Genomic DNA, 15,939 nt, shown 5'->3' with positions numbered 1-15,939 from the left:
TAAAGGAACAAACTAATGATACATACAACACTGATAAATCTCAATATATGCTACATGAAAGAAGTTGGACACAAAACACTACATGCTGTATGATTCCATTTATGTGAAATTATTAAAAAGGCAAAATCTAGTGACAAAATATCAGTAGTAGCTACTAGCAAGAGTTTTGGATGGGGATTGACTGCAAAGGGGCATGAGCAGTGATGGGCTGGTAAATGTTTAACCACCAGCTTTCTGTGAGAAGGGAGCCCTGGTTTGTGGCATTTGCCAGTGTCTATGGTGTAAATACCTCTTTCATTGTCAATTTCACATGACCAATATGACATCACTGAACACTGAGTAGGGGAGAGAATGCTAGCTAACAGTTGGATCCCACAATTGGTGTAAGTTGGCTCCAGCACACCACTGGGCACAGGGGAATGTTGTGGGGTGGCAGAAATGTTACCTATCTTGTAGTGATGGTTAAACAACTGTATATATTTGAAAAACTTATTAAAGTTATTTTTTAAAATAAATTTATTTTACTTATTTATTTTTGGCTGCGTTGGGTCTTCATTGCTGTGCACGGGCTTTCTCTAGTTGCAGTGAGCGGGGGCTATTCTTCATTGCTGTGTGTGGGCTTCTCATTGCGGTGGCTTCTCTTGTTGCGGAGCACGGGCTCTAGGCGCACAGGCTTCGGTAGTTGTGGCTCGCGGACTCTAGGGCGCAGGCTCAGTAGTTGTGGTGCACGGGCTTAGTTGCTCCGTGGCATGTGGGATCTTCCCAGACCAGGGCTCAAACCCGTGTCCCCTGTATTGGCAGGCGGATTCTTAATTAACCACTGCGCCACCAGGGAAGCCCAAGGTATGTTTTAAATTGGTGAACTTTAATGTAAATAAATTATACTTCAATAAAGATTTATTTATTTTTTTATTTTTTATTTATTTATTTGTTTTTTTTTGCGCGATACGCGGGCCTCTCACTGTTGTGGCCTCTCCCGTTGCGGAGCACAGGCTCCGGACGCGCAGGCTCAGCGGCCATGGCTCACGGGCCCAGCCGCTCCGCGGCATGTGGGATCTTCCCGGACCGGGGCACGAACCCGTGTCTCCTGCATCGGCAGGCGGACTCCCAACCGCTGCGCCACCAGGGAAGCCCAAGATTTATTTTTTTAAGCTGGCTCAGGTATAGAAACAGCAAGGAATTACAACTTTTTATCGGGGTGGCTGCCCTCAGTCTCCTGATCATGCATCCTCAATTACTCTTAATTGTACAGATTGGGCAATATCCTTGTTGAGTGCCACCTATCTTGTTCCCAAGAGAGCTATATTTCATTAATGATCTCCAAAGCCCTCTGCCAGTTGGACCCTAGCTGCCTCTCCAACATGTCTGCTCAGTACAGTAATTCAGCCACTCTGATGCCAATGGCTAGGCACCTACCACCTGCCCGTTTCAGCGTCCTATGGTCCCCATTACTATCAGTGAGCCTGGTTCTGTGACAGTTCAGTCCTGCCTACGGAGCAAGGCCATCCCTGAGCTTCTCATTGAAACTGGTGCTCATCTCACCAGCACATTCTTTCTCACTTCAGTAAATAAAATATCCTTTGGGCCCTCTGATAGAACATAATCATTTGGTGACTTTTCTGACTTGATGTAGCATATAAAACTGGCATATTCACGCTAACTTGCCAACTTTTTTGACCCCTTTGATACCTTCTTCCATCATATACCAAGTGGCCCCCACTCACCACAACTAAAGAAAGCCCACACGCAGCAATGAAGACCCAACGTGGCCAAAAATAAAAACAAATAAAATAAATGTAAAAAACTTATCTAGAGCTCTGCTACTCTTATAATTAAACCCTGGACTTTATTCTCAGCTTTTTGGGTCCTCTAGATGCAGGAAATAGAAGACTCTTCACAAGCTGCCAAGGAGGGCCTCTGGCTTTCACAGGCTTCAGTTAGTGACTATCACCCTCAGCCTTTCACTGTCTTTCTCCAGTGCACTGAGGGCCTCTATCAGCAGCCACCCAATTCCACTGTCTTTATAACTTCTCAAACCTGATATATTCCCCCCACTAATGCATTTCCCTCCCACCAGGATCCCATCCCAGTGCACCACTAGTGAAAGTTTTGACAGTTGCACCCATCCAGTGTGCCAGGGGCCAATCCAGGCTCTACCCACCACCAGCGATTGGGTCCTCATTGCCAGCCAGCCAGCAGGTGATTTGGCTTTAAAGTCACATTTTGGAATCTGCTTCCTCAGTACTCTTGGCACCAACTGTTGCCAGGCTGGGTTCCCTGGGAAACATACTTTGAAATGGAGATTTGAGTAAAGGAAGTTTACTAGGATGTGCTGTCAGGATCAACAACACCTGTGAGGAAGTGAAGGCCACAGGATTGGACAGAAGGAGCCATGGAGCTGTGGTGACCCTTCAGTGCTGTCCCCCATAGAGGCAAGGGAATCAGGCCTTTGAACTCCCATACTGACCAGTGATACAGGCTGTCTAAGGACGGGGCACTACCTTGGATGATTTTTCAGTTGAGGGCAATTTCTAGAGGGGTCTCGGCTTAGAAATGTTAGCCACCAAAACTACCCACACCTTGCACAGGAAGGAAGGCCACAGGGTTGAGTGCTTCAGTCCTAAGAGGGGTATCTGGATGGCAAACCATGGCATACACTATAGGACCTTTAAGTACGAGAAGTAGAATATATTTATATTTTTGATACTTCTCACCTAGGACAGCTATAGACAACTTTTCTCCCGTCTTAGATGGTTTGGTGTGTGGGGTCTCACAATCAGTTACTTTACTACTGGAAGGGTCGTCAGCCGAGGGGAGAAAAACGGTGTATTCCAAAACCAAATAGACATTGTTTTAAGATTTTACTATACATTAGTCCTAACATCACTATGAACTATTGAATACATGTAACCAAGAATACACTGTGCATCTTACCTTCCTCTCTAAGGGGTGGACTACTTTTCTTTACACTCAATAGATCTTCCCATAACATCTAGTGCAAGTCGATATACAGAACAGCAAACTGAAAAATGAAAATCATAGAGATGGAAATGACCCTGAATGAGAGATAGTTGGCACTCAAACTGTTTTTGATAAACTAATGGATTTTGACCTCACCTACAGTCAGAATGATAGATTAATTGCCCAGAGCTGTACTACATCCATGTTCCTGAACTGTCATCCAGCCGTTTTTTGTTCTCCAAGCTAAACAAGTCTAGGTATTTTTTTTCCTAGCGTGAAATACTGGAATCACATTAGATTGGAAATCAGGAGAGTGTCAGCCCCCTGTGCCACTCTGTCATCTGTGGGTAAGTTTCTTCATCTGTAAAATAAGACTGGACTGGCTGATCTCTAAGGCAATTTCTACTTGAACAAATTCTACGCTTCAGTCCTCCCCTTTGGCATCTGGTTTTCATTTCTCTAATCATAAAGTGGAAACAAAACGCAGTAACCCATTTAGCCTTTTTCCATCAGATTTAGTTTGCAGATACATCTTAATTGAACAATTAACCTATCCTACAGCTACCAGACAACTATTAGGAGTTTGTTCTTCCAGTCTCCTGAGATGCACTTATCGCTGCAATTCTTTGAAGGCTCTGTGCTGTCACTTATCCAGCCCAGTGACTGAAGAATAGGATACTTTGTGAAGTCCTGCTCCTGAAGGACCCGCCTCAGATTCCAGGCCACTTGGGGCCTGTGAGAGACGGGTCAGGAGTGTGACTAGTGAACTGTTGTGTTGGGCCTTGAAGAAGCTTTCTGGAGAAAAAGCGCTAAGTCTTCAGTCTCACACAAAATAGCCCTAAACTCCAACATATCAACTTGCATTTAATTTTAGTGTACTCCCTCTTCTCCTTGTGACTCTCCTCAGTGACTGTCCCCTGTGCCAGGTTAAATTACTACCTCACTGAAACAAAAGCTGCTATCTACGAAGGCCTACCATAGGCTAGACATGGGAATGGTGCCTGCATGTGTAATGACACCCCGCACAAGTCCACAAGGGACATGTTATCCCCCCTTATAGATGAAGAAACTCAGCAACCCAAGGGGACAACAGGAATGCTTTAACAGTGCCAGGAGCCTGTTCTTTTGCAACAAGCATTTAGTGAAAAGCTACTGTATGCAAAGCACATTTGATTCTTTTGGATTAAAGCAGAATTTTCCCATGGATGCTAAAAAATTTCTGGGTTTGTATGTCCATATGCATGTGCCAGCCTGCTCCCAGGGAGCTGTTTTTACAAAGCAAATGTTAGCATTCATGGATTTCAGATTCACGATGACAACAAAGCTCAAAGATAAAATCTAGTAGCATGCCCCACTTTTTTTTTTTTTTTTTTTTACAGATATGAAAAACAAGGCCCTACGAGACTTTTAGATAACAGTGATATCTAAGATAACAGTGAGGAAAGGCTTCAGGAAGAAGTTTCCTTGGAAGAAGCAAGACTTGCCCTTCAGATTTAATAACGGGGAGATATGATATTAGACAGTAACTTGGTGCCTGTAATTCCTAATCATCTGTTAGCATTTAGCTCCCATGCTGGGAAACATTTTCTGGCCAAGCCCCCATCATGCCCACCTGCCACTACAGCACCAGTCAGGTATCCCTCCTTTGTGCCCCTGTAGTGGCTTGCCCTTTTCTCTTATCATTTCACTTTTGAAACTGATTATAATTATCTATTAATCCATCTCTACTCACTAGACTACGAGTTCCTTGAGGAAAGTATATCTGACTTCCAAAAGTTTGCAGCCTGAGTATATAATGTACCCTAATGTTTGTTGAATAAACGAGCAAATAAGTGATCAAACAAGTGAATGAATAATCAACCTTGCAAGGTTTCTTTCTTCGGACACTTCTCAGAAGGAAACATCTAAGGAGCTCATGAAACAGCACTGCCAGAGATTAGGTCCTGGATTTTGCAACTTCTGAAGAAACTTTCTGTTACAGGAACCTGGAAATTTGTGACCATTCTCCCACTCCTAGCCCTGTTTCTCTTCCTCCTGGTCACTCCACTCAGGCCTGGAACGGGCATTCTCCGAGCGGAGCGGTGTCTCGCCCAGGAGAGGGCAGCAGAGGCCCGTCCTGGGAGATGAGAGCGACGAGCTTTCCAGCTCTGGCCCTGCCTTCCCACCCAGTGAGAGCCAGCTGGAGGCCATCCTTGCTGCAAGCCTATGACAGTTTCTGCTCCAACTGTGAGGACAGGAACCTGACACAGAGGTCACTCTAGGTCACGTGGTGGCAAAGTTAGGCCTGCCCATTAGTTCCCATTACTTCTGGACATCAGGGCCAATCTGCACAACATTTCCAAGAAGCCCCTAATGTCTTTTAGCCTAAAAGTAAAATAGACCCGAAGATATGGAAAATGTCAAACCCCTCAAGCGTCTCCCATTACAAAAGCTCGTCCTCAACACTGCCTCCCCTTCTAGCTACTGCCCTTCCTCCGTCCGCCTCACAGCCTTGCTCCTAGAAGGTCATCTCCACGGGCAGCACGCATCCACTTCCACACTCATCTCACAATTGCTGCTAAGCCCACTGCAGTCTCACTTCTGTCAACCCCACGGAAGCTAATCATATTAATATTACGCACGACCCAATTGCAAATCAGTGGAAAACTTCTGGCCTAAATTCATCCCCCAGGGAGTTCCCTGGTGGTCTAGTGGTTAGAATTTGGCACTTTCACTGCCATAGCGCAGCTTCAATCCCTGGTTGGGGAACCGAGATCCCACAAGCCACACAGTACGGGCCAAAAAATAAGTTAAAAATTTTTAAACTTTTTTTTTTTAATTTATTTTTAACTGCGTTGGATCTTCACTGCTGCACGCGGGCTTTCTCTAGTTGTGGTGAGAGAGGATTCCTCTTCATTGCAGTGCACAGGCTTCCTGTTACTGTGACGTCTCTTGTTGCAGAGCACAGGCTCTAGGCACGCGGGCTTCAATAGTTGTGGCTCGCGGGCTCTAGAGCGCAGGCTCAGTAGTTGTGGTACACGGGCTTAGTTGTTCCACAGCATGTGGGATCTTCCGGGACCAGGGCTCGAACCCATGTCCCCTGCATTGGCAGGCGGATTCTTAACCACTGCGCCACCAGGGAAGCCCCCCAAAATTTTTAAAATTAAAAAATAAATTCATCTCCCCATTTCCCCTGCCCCTGTTGACTTCCCTTCTGCATTAGCAGATGATCCTATCATCCCTTCTCCTTGTCCACACAAGAAACCTGGAAGTCAGTCTAGAATCTACATCCCCCCTTATAACCCCGCCCCATTCAAATCACAAGCCCTGCCAATTCCTCCTCCTAAAGACAACTAGGATTCATCTCCTGTTTTCATGCCACTGCTTCAATCAAGCATCGTGCAGTCAGGCTTCTAACCACCACCCACCCATCCTTGCAACCATTCAGCAAGTGTGCACTGGGTAGCTACACGTGCCAGGCACAGCTGCGGGTGCTGGCCTTGGAGTGAAGAGCACGACTGACAAGGCCTGCTCTCACGGGGGCTCACATTCCTGGGGCCACAGACAGTAACAGGAAAATAAGCAGACAAGACAATATCAGACAGTGATAGGTGTTGTAAAGAAAACCAGACAGAGGGATGTGACAGAATGGCTAGGGGGAATACCTTTCTAATTAAATGTTTAAATGCCTGGGGGAAGCGACTTCAGTCTGCTCCCTAGAAAAAGACTCTCTGAGGAAGTGACAAGAAGCTATCTAGGGCACTGTTCAATGGCTAAATCCTCAACTTCCCAGCCTCCCTTCAAGAGGGGGCCACGTACACAGTTCTGGCCAGTGAGATGGGAGTGGAAGCTGGGGGGCGGAAGTGGGTGTCCTGAGGAAGCTTTTGCTTTCCTGAAAAGACAGACAAGTACCACTGGCACAGTCCCTTCCTGGTCCTCCTGCGTCTCCTCTGACCATGAGGGAGGGAAGGAACGGCAGAGAGGCGGCCCCTGAAACAACGCCAGCAGCGGCCACCTGTGGGTCTGCCACGTGAGGAAAGCACGGCCTGCTTGCTTAGCAGAGTCTTCTCTTGCTTCCAGCACACAGCATCCCAACTTGGACCATTAGCTCTGTGAGGTTCTGGGGAAGAGAAATCCAGGCAGAGTTCGAAGGCCCTAAAGTGGGAATTACCTTGGCATGTTCGGGGAGGAGAGAAAAGATTGGTGTGGCTGGAGCCCCGTGAGGCGGGAGGAAAAGAACAGCTGACGACCAAGAGGTGGAGGGGCTCGTGAAGCTTTGCAGTCCCTGGAAGGCCATCTGGACTTTAAGTGCACAGAAGACCACTAAAGGGGTTTAGGCAGGAAAGTAACATACTGATTTAGGTTTCTTAAAAGATCATTCGAGCTACCATGTAGAGAATGAGTCAGGGAGGGAGGGTACGGCAGACACTGATTTGGGACTGACCCAACAGCTGCTCCCCTCTTCTTTTCTCTTGCCCGCTTCTGCTCTGGAAGCAAGGAAGAAAGGAGTAATAAGAATCAGCAGGCCAGGACATCCCTGGTGGCACAGTGGTAAAGAATCCACCTGCCAATGCAGGGGACATGGCTTTGAGCCCTGGTCCAGGAAGATCCCACATGCCACGGAGCAACTAAGCCCGTGCGCCACAACTACTGAGCCTGCACTCTAGAGCCCATGCACCACAACTATACTGAGCCCACGTGCCACAGCTACTAAAGCCCACAAGCCTAGAGCCTGTGCTCTGCAACAAAGAGAAGCCACCACAATGAGAAGCCTGCACACCGCAACGAAGAGTAGCCCCTGCTCGCCACAACTAGAGAAAGCCCGTGCACAGCAGTGAAGACTCAACAGTCAATAAATAAATAAATAAATAAATTTATTAAAAAAAAAAAAAAATCAGCAGGCCACCAGCATCCTGCTCAGCAGAATGTAAGCACCGAGACGCCCTGACTACCCCATGCCTCTTGCCACGTCTGCCTAGCAAATCCCTTCTTACACATCACATGCCAGTTTCCGTGAGGCCACCCTCACTCCCTCACTTTGCAAGAAGACCAGGTGTTCCTTCTTCCACCTCCTCCTGTATCATGTCCCTACTTCCATCATAGGTATACAACAGTCTTGATAGCAGTCAACGTAATGGGATTGCTCATTCAACTATACAATCATTCGTTCTCGCCACAAATGCATACCAAGCACTTGCTATATTTAGACACTGTGCTGGGGGTCCAGAACTCAACAGTGAATAAGTTCGATTTTTAGGTTTGGTCCCTGCCCTGGTGGAGCTTTCAGTCTAAAAAGTGAGATAGACAGACTCTGAGAGGGCTCATGCCAAGGAGTACGTCCCAGAACTTCTGCTGCCAGTGTCCTTGTCCCCATGGTGAGCCACAGCCACCCCCCACCTCTGCAGGGGACCCTCCAACACTAGCAGGACCCGCAAGGAAGTGGAGAGGCCGCACGTCAAAAGGAGGACCTCTAGAGTGTGGAGTTCCGGAGTTTGGAGCCGTGTGGATTAAAGGCTCTTGGCGCACCACCCAGGCACCAGGGCTGTGTCTCTGAGGTGGGAGAACCAACCTCAGGACACTGGTCCACAAGAGACCTCCCAGCTCCACACAATATCAAATGGCGAAAATCTCCCAGAGATCTCCATCTCAACACCAAGACCCAGCTTCACTCAAGGACCAGCAACAAACAGTGCTGGACACCCTATGCCCAACAAAGAGCAAGACAGGTCTACAGCCCCATCCATTAGCAGAGAGGCTGCCTAAAATCATAATAAGGCTACCAACATCCCCAAACACACCACCAGACGTGGACCTGCCCACCAGAAAGACAAGATCCAGCCTCATCCACCAGAACAGAGGTACTAGTCCCCCAAACCAGGAAACCTGCTCAACCCACTGAACCAACCTTAGCCACTGGGGACAGCCACCAAAAACAACGGGAACTACGAACCTGCAGCCTGCAAAAAGCAGACCCCAAACACAGTAAGATAAGCAAAATGAGAAGACAGAAAAACACACAGCAGAGGAAGGAGCAAGATAAAAACACACCAGACCTAACAAATGAAGAGGAAATAGGCAGTCTACCTGAAAAAGAATTCAGAATAATGATAGTAAAGATGATTCAAAATCTGGGAAATAGAATAGACAAATTGCAAGAAACAGTTAACAAGGACCTAGAAGAAATAAAGAGGAAGCAAACAACGATGAGCAACACAATAAATGAAATGAAAAATACTCTACATGGGATCAATAGCAGAATAACTGAGGCAGAAGGACGGATAAGTGACCTGGAAGATAAAATAGTGGAAATAACTACTGCAGAGCAGAAGAAAGAAAAAAGAATGAAAAGAACTGAGGACAGTCTCAGAGACCCCTGGGACAACATTAAACGCACCAACATTCAAAGTATAGGGGTCCCAGAAGAAGAAGAGAAAAAGAAAGGGACTGAGAAAATATTTGAAGAGATTATAGTTGAAAACTTCCCTAATATAGGAAAGGAAATAGTCAATCAAGTCCAGGAAGCACAGAGAGTCCCATACAGCATAAACCCAAGGAGAAACACGCCGAGACACATAATAATCAAACTGTCAAAAATTAAATACAAAGAAAACATATTAAAAGCAGCAAGGGAAAAACAACAAATAACACACAAGGGAATCCCCATAAGGTTAACATCAGATCTTTCAGGAGAAACCCTACAAGCCAGAAGGGAGTGGCAGGACATATTTAAAGTGATGAAGGAAAAACACCTACAACCAAGATTACTCTACCAGCAAGGATCTCATTCAGATTTGATGGAGAAATTAAAACCTTTACAGACAAGCAAAAGCTGAGAGAGTTCAGCACCACCAAACCAGCTTTACAACAAATGCTAAAGAAACTTCTCTAGGCAAGAAACACAAGAGAAGGAAAAGACCTACAAGAACAACCCGAAACAATTAAGTAAAAGGTAATAGGAACATACATATCAATAATTACCTTAAATGTAAATGGATTAAATGCTCCCACCAAAAGACACAGACTGGCTGAATGGATACAAACACAAGACCCATATATATGCTGTCTACAAGAGACCCACTTCAGATCTAGGGACATATACAGACTGAAAGTGAGGGGATGGAAAAAGATATTCCATGCAAATGGAAATCAGAAGAAAGCTGGAGTAGCAATTCTCATATCAGACAAAATAGACTTTAAAATAAAAACCATTACAAGAGACAAAGAAGGACACTACACAATGATCAAGGGATTGATCCATGAAGAAGATATAACAATTGTAAATATTTATGCACCCAACATAGGAGCACCTCAATACATAAGGCAAATACAGCCATAAAAGGGGAAATCGACAGTAACACAATCATAGTAGGGGACTTTAACACCCTACTTTCACCAATGGACAGATCATCCAAAATGAAAATAAATAAGAAAACACAAGCTTTAAATGATACATTTCACAAGATGGACTTAATTGATATTTATAGAACATTGCATCCAAAAACAACAGAATACACATTTTTCTCAAGTGCTCATGGAACATTCTCCAGGATAGATCATATACTGGGTCACAAATCTAGCCTTGGCAAATTTAAGAAAATTGAAATTGTATCAAGTATCTTTTCTGACCACAACGCTATGAGATTAGGTATCAATTACAGGAAAAGATCTGTAAAAAATACAAACACATGGAGGCTAAACAATACACTACTTAATAACGAAGTGATCACTGAAGAAATCAAAGAGGAAATCAAAAAATACTTAGAAACAAATGACAATGGAGACACGATGACCCAAAACCTATGGGATGCAGCAAAAGCAGTTCTAAGGGGGAAGTTTATAGCAATACAATCCTACCTTAAGAAACAGGAAACATCTCGAATAAACAACCTAACTTTACACCTAAAGCAATTAGAGAAGGAAGAACAAAAAACCCCCAAATTTAGCAGAAGAAATCATAAAGATCAGATCAGAAATAAATGAAAAAGAAACGAAGGAAACGATAGCAAAGATCAATAACACTAAAAGCTGGTTCTTTGAGAAGATAAATAAAATTGATAAACCATTAGCCAGACTCATCAAGAATAAAAGGGAGAAGACTCAAATCAATAGAATTAGAAATGAAAAAGGAGATGTAACAGCTGACTCTGAAGAAATACAAAAGATTATTAGAGATTACTACAAGCAACTCTATGCCAATAAAATGGACAACCTGGAAGAAATGGACAAATTCTTAGAAATGCACAGGCTGCCGAAACAGACCCAGGAAGAAATAGAAAATATGAACAGACCAATCACAAGCACTGAAATTGAAGCTGTGATTAAAAATCTTCCAACAAACAAAAGACCAGGACCAGATGGCTTCACAGGTGAATTCTATCAAACATTTAGAGAAGAGCTAACACCTATCCTTCTCAAACTCTTCAAAAAGATAGCAGAGGGAGGAACACTACCAAACTCATTCTATGAGGCCACCATCACCCTGATACCAAAACCAGACAAAGACGTCACAAAGAAAGAAAACTACAGGCCAATATCACTGATGAACGTAGATGCAAAAATCCTCAACAAAATACTAGCAAACAGAATCCAACAGCACATTAAGAGGATCATACACCATGATCAAGTGGGGTTTGTTCCAGGAATGCAAGGATTCTTCAATATTCGCAAATCAATCAATGTGATACACCATATCAACAAACTGAAGGAGAAAAACCATATGATCATCTCAATAGATGCAGAGAAAGCTTTTGACAAAATTCAACACCCATTTATGATAAAAACCCTGCAGAAAGTAGGCATAGAGGGAACTTTCCTCAACATAATAAAGGCCATATATGACAAACCCACAACCAGCATTGTTCTCAATGGTGAAAAACTGAAACCATTTCCATTAAGATCAGGAACAAGACAAGGTTGCCCACTCTCACCACTCTTATTCAACATAGTTTTGGAAGATCTAGCCACAGCAATCAGAGGAAAAGAAGAGGTAAAGCTGTCACTGTTTGCAGATGACATGATACTATACATAGAGAATCCTAAGGATGCTACCAGAAAACTACTAGAGCTAATCAATGAATTTGGTAAAGTAGCAGGATACAAAATTAATGCACAGAAATCTCTGGCATTCTTATATACTAATGATGAAAAATCTGAGAGTGAAATTAAGAAAACACTCCCATTTACCACTGCAACAAAAAGAAGAAAATATCTAGGAATAAACCTACCTAAGGAGACAAAAGACTTGTATGCAGGAAACTACAAGACACTGATGAAAGAAATTAAGGATGATACAAATAGGTGGAGAAATATACCATGTTCTTGGATTGGAAGAATCACCATTCTGAAAATGACTCTACTACCCAAAGCAATCTACAGATTCAATGCAATCCCTATCAAATTACCACTGGCATCTTTTACAGAACTAGAACAAAAAATTTCACAATTTGTATGGAAACACAAAAGACCCTGAATAGCCAAAGCAATCTTGAGAACGAAAAATGGAGCTGGAGGAATCAGGCTCCCTGACTTCAGACTATACTACAAGGGTACAGTAATCAAGATAGTATGGTACTGGCACAAAAACAGAAATATAGATAAACGGAACAGGATAGAAAGCCCAGAGATAAACCCACACACATATGGTCACCTTATCTTTGATAAAGGAGGGAAGGATATACAGTGGAGAAAAGACAGCCTCTTCAATAAGTGGTGCTGGGAAAACTGGACAGCTACCTGTAAAAGTATGAAATTAGAACACTCCCTAACACCATACACAAAAATAAACTCAAAATCGGTTAAAGACCTATATGTAAGACCAGACACTATCAAACTCTTAGAGGAAAACATAGGCAGAACACTCTATGACATAAATCACAGCAAGATCCTTTTTGACCCATCTCCTAGAGAAATGGAAATAAAAACAAAAATAAACAAATGGGACCTAATGAAACTTAAAAGCTTTTGCACAGCAAAGGATACCATAAACAAGACCAAATGACAACCCTCAGAATGGGAGAAAATAGTTGCAAATGAAGCAACTGATAAAGGATTAATATCCAAAATTTATAAGCAACTCATGCAGCTCAATAACAAAAAAACAAACAACCCAATCCAAAAATGGGCAGAAGAACTAAATAGACATTTCTCCAAAGAAGATATACAGATTGCCAACAAACACATGAAAGAATGCTCAACATCATTAATCATTAGAGAAACGCAAATCAAAACTACAATGAGATATCATCTTACACCGGTCAGATTGGCCATCATCAAAAACTCTAGAAACAATAAATGCTGGAGAGGGTGTGGAGAAAAGGGAACACTCTGGCACTGCTGGTGGGAATGTAAGTTGATACAGCCACTATGGAGAACAGTATGGAGGTTCCTTAAAATAGAACTACCATACGACCCTGCAATCCCACTACTGGGTATATACCCTGAGAAAACCATAATTCAAAAAGAGTCATGTACCAAAATGTTCATTGGAGCTCTATTTACGATAGCCAGGACATGGAAGCAACCTAAGTGTCCATCAACAGATGAATGGATAAAGAAGATGTGGCACATATATACAATGGAATATTACTCAGCCATAAAAAGAAATGAAGCTGAGTTATTTGTAATGAGGTGGATAGACCTGGAGTCTGTCATACAGAGTGAAGTAAGTCAGAAGGAGAAAAACAAATACCGTATGCTAACACATATACATGGAATCTAAGAAAAAAAAAACGTCATGAAGAGATTAGTGATAGGACGGGAATAAAACACAGACCTACTAGAGCATGGACTTGAGGATATGGGGAGGGGGAAGGGTAAGCTGTGACGATGTGAGAGAGTGGCAGGGACATATATACACTACCAAATGTAAATTAGATAGCTAGTGGGAAGCTGCTGCGTAGCACAGGGAGATCACCTCTGTGCTTTGTGACCACCTAGAGGGGTGGGGTAGGGAGGGTGGGAGGGAGGGTGACGCAAGAGGGGAGAGATATGGGAACATATGTATATGTATAACTGATTCACTTTGTTGTAAAGGAGAAACTAACACACTATTGTAAAACAGTTATACTCCAATAAAGATGTTAAAATAAATAAATAAATAAATAAAATAAAAAGTGAGATATTCAGACAGTTAAGGTTTGGGGAGAAAAGCAGCCCGTCTCCCAGACCATGAACCACTGCACGGGAGGGACGATCGCTCTGCCTTACCCCCAGGACCAAGCACACTGTCTCACACAGAGAAGGTGCACTATGACCTAAAAATGCATTTTTTATCTCTACCAGGAAACTCCCCAAGCATGAGCCACTGTACTCTCATGTATTAAATCACGCACTCAAGCATCTTGAAAAACACTCTGCTCTCTCCCCACACTGTTGCAGGTCTCTTCCCCTACAAAAGGTTCCAAGAGTGTCGGGCTTCCCTGGTGGCGCAGTGGTTGAGAGTCCGCCTGCCGATGCTGGAGACACGGGTTCGTGCCCCGGTCCGGGAGGATCCCACATGCCGCGGAGCGGCTGGGCCCGTGAGCCATGGCCACTGAGCCTGTGTGTCCGGAGCCTGTGCTCCGCAACGGGAGAGGCCACAGCAGTGAGAGGCCCGCGTACCGCAAAAAAAAAAAAAACAAAAAAACAAGAGTGTCTAACATAACACTTCACATCAGAGATCCTTAGTAGATGTGTGTTTGGCTGAAGGCTTCGTTTGGATTTTCTAAACAGGGATACCTCATTGTCAGAGCCATGGCTGCTGAAGTGTGATTCTGAAAGCACTTAAAATAACTCCTCAGGTTCCTACCCCATAGCTTACTATGCGTAGCTTTAATAGTTCTCTAAATGCCCCATTTTGTTGCCCTTTCTACTACTGCAGATGATGGTAGCTGGGAACAAGACAGCAGAGACAAAAGGGAAATAAAAATAATACAGCCCCCACTTGGTCTGTATTATTTGTTGCTTCTGTTGCCATAGTGAAGTTGACAAGTGACACACAGGTGAGAGGTCCTCCCTACAGTGGAGCCAGTGAGTTGTGGAGGCCAGAGAGGTAGGACACACACACATGCAAGACTTCCATGCCTCCTAGGCCTGGAAAAGACTTCACCAGGCCAACTGGCCCACTCTCCTGCCTCTAAGCTGAAAATCAAATGGATGGGCAGCTTGTTCCTAAAAATCCTCAAGAACAAAGTCCACCACCTCTGAGTCACCCATGGGGCTCTTATTTCACAATATTCATGGCCCTGAATGGGTTTTCTGTGTCTAATCTCATTCGCTCTTGCCGTCCACCCAACCCAATTCCTCTGACTATTGCTTCTATGGAAATAAAAGTTAATCATCACCTGTACACTTTGTACAGCAACCCCGGAGGTAAGATAAAAAACAAAAGCCACCTTGGAAGCGTGGACTCTGCTTGAGTACAACTACGACCAGCTGTGTTCCTCTCAGGATTCCCCACCCCTGCTCTTTTGTCTGGTCTTGGCTCTGGGAGTGAGTGGCCTGGAGGGGCAGGGAGTGCATGGGGTTGAGGCACATGTGGAAACACCCACTGACCTAGCTCAGAGGCCTCTGCCACGAACGGAGAAACAGGCCTGCTACCTACCTGGTCAAAGTAGGGGCAGAGCAGCCTCCCATGAAGGATGTCTTCTTCCTTCTAAGTGAAATAAAGCAGAGAGAACAAGGAGGTCTGTTTTTAATGAGCATCTTTAAAAGCCTTTGCAACAGCAGACACAGCCCGGAAACCCACACTGATGGCAACAGGGCTCTCTCACTTCCAGATGACCCTGCAAAACAGAAATGGTGCTGCTAAATCAGAAGTGTGGCTCTTTCCCATCTCACATTTAAAAACACAACCTTCAAAATCATTTCAGAAATCCTGCCTGAAAAATGTGCGATGGCCCTCACGGTGTAGCCTGGCTTGACGATGAAGGGGGCAGGAAAGTACCCAATCCAAATGCCACGAGGGAAACTGCCCCCACCCTTTCCAGAAGCAGTGGGAAAGCCCTTCTACTCCCGCCGCCA

General features: G+C 44.3%; 1 protein-coding gene across 3 annotated transcripts in view; it reads right to left on the bottom strand.

The window, feature by feature from the left end:
- Window positions 1-498: 498 nt before the first annotated feature.
- RIIAD1 (regulatory subunit of type II PKA R-subunit domain containing 1) overlaps window positions 499-15,939 on the bottom strand; it is a 30,581-nt gene continuing 15,140 nt past the window's right edge. Inside the window, exons 4-5 of one of the 3 annotated variants that reach the window (XM_067036244.1) lie at window positions 15,521-15,571; window positions 499-789 (exon numbers count right to left, since the gene is read on the bottom strand). In XM_067036244.1, the coding sequence (XP_066892345.1) occupies window positions 699-789; window positions 15,521-15,571 (142 nt within the window). In that variant the 3' untranslated portion in view covers window positions 499-698. Of the gene's footprint in view, window positions 790-2,697; window positions 3,023-15,520; window positions 15,572-15,592; window positions 15,702-15,939 lie in introns of those variants that run through there. The other 2 variants (XM_067036246.1, XM_059081049.2) reach the window with 2 other exon arrangements.

This window comes from Kogia breviceps, chromosome 1 (assembly GCF_026419965.1).
Source record: "Kogia breviceps isolate mKogBre1 chromosome 1, mKogBre1 haplotype 1, whole genome shotgun sequence".
Taxonomy (NCBI): domain Eukaryota; kingdom Metazoa; phylum Chordata; class Mammalia; order Artiodactyla; family Physeteridae; genus Kogia; species Kogia breviceps.
This window is presented reverse-complemented; position numbering and strand designations above follow the sequence as displayed.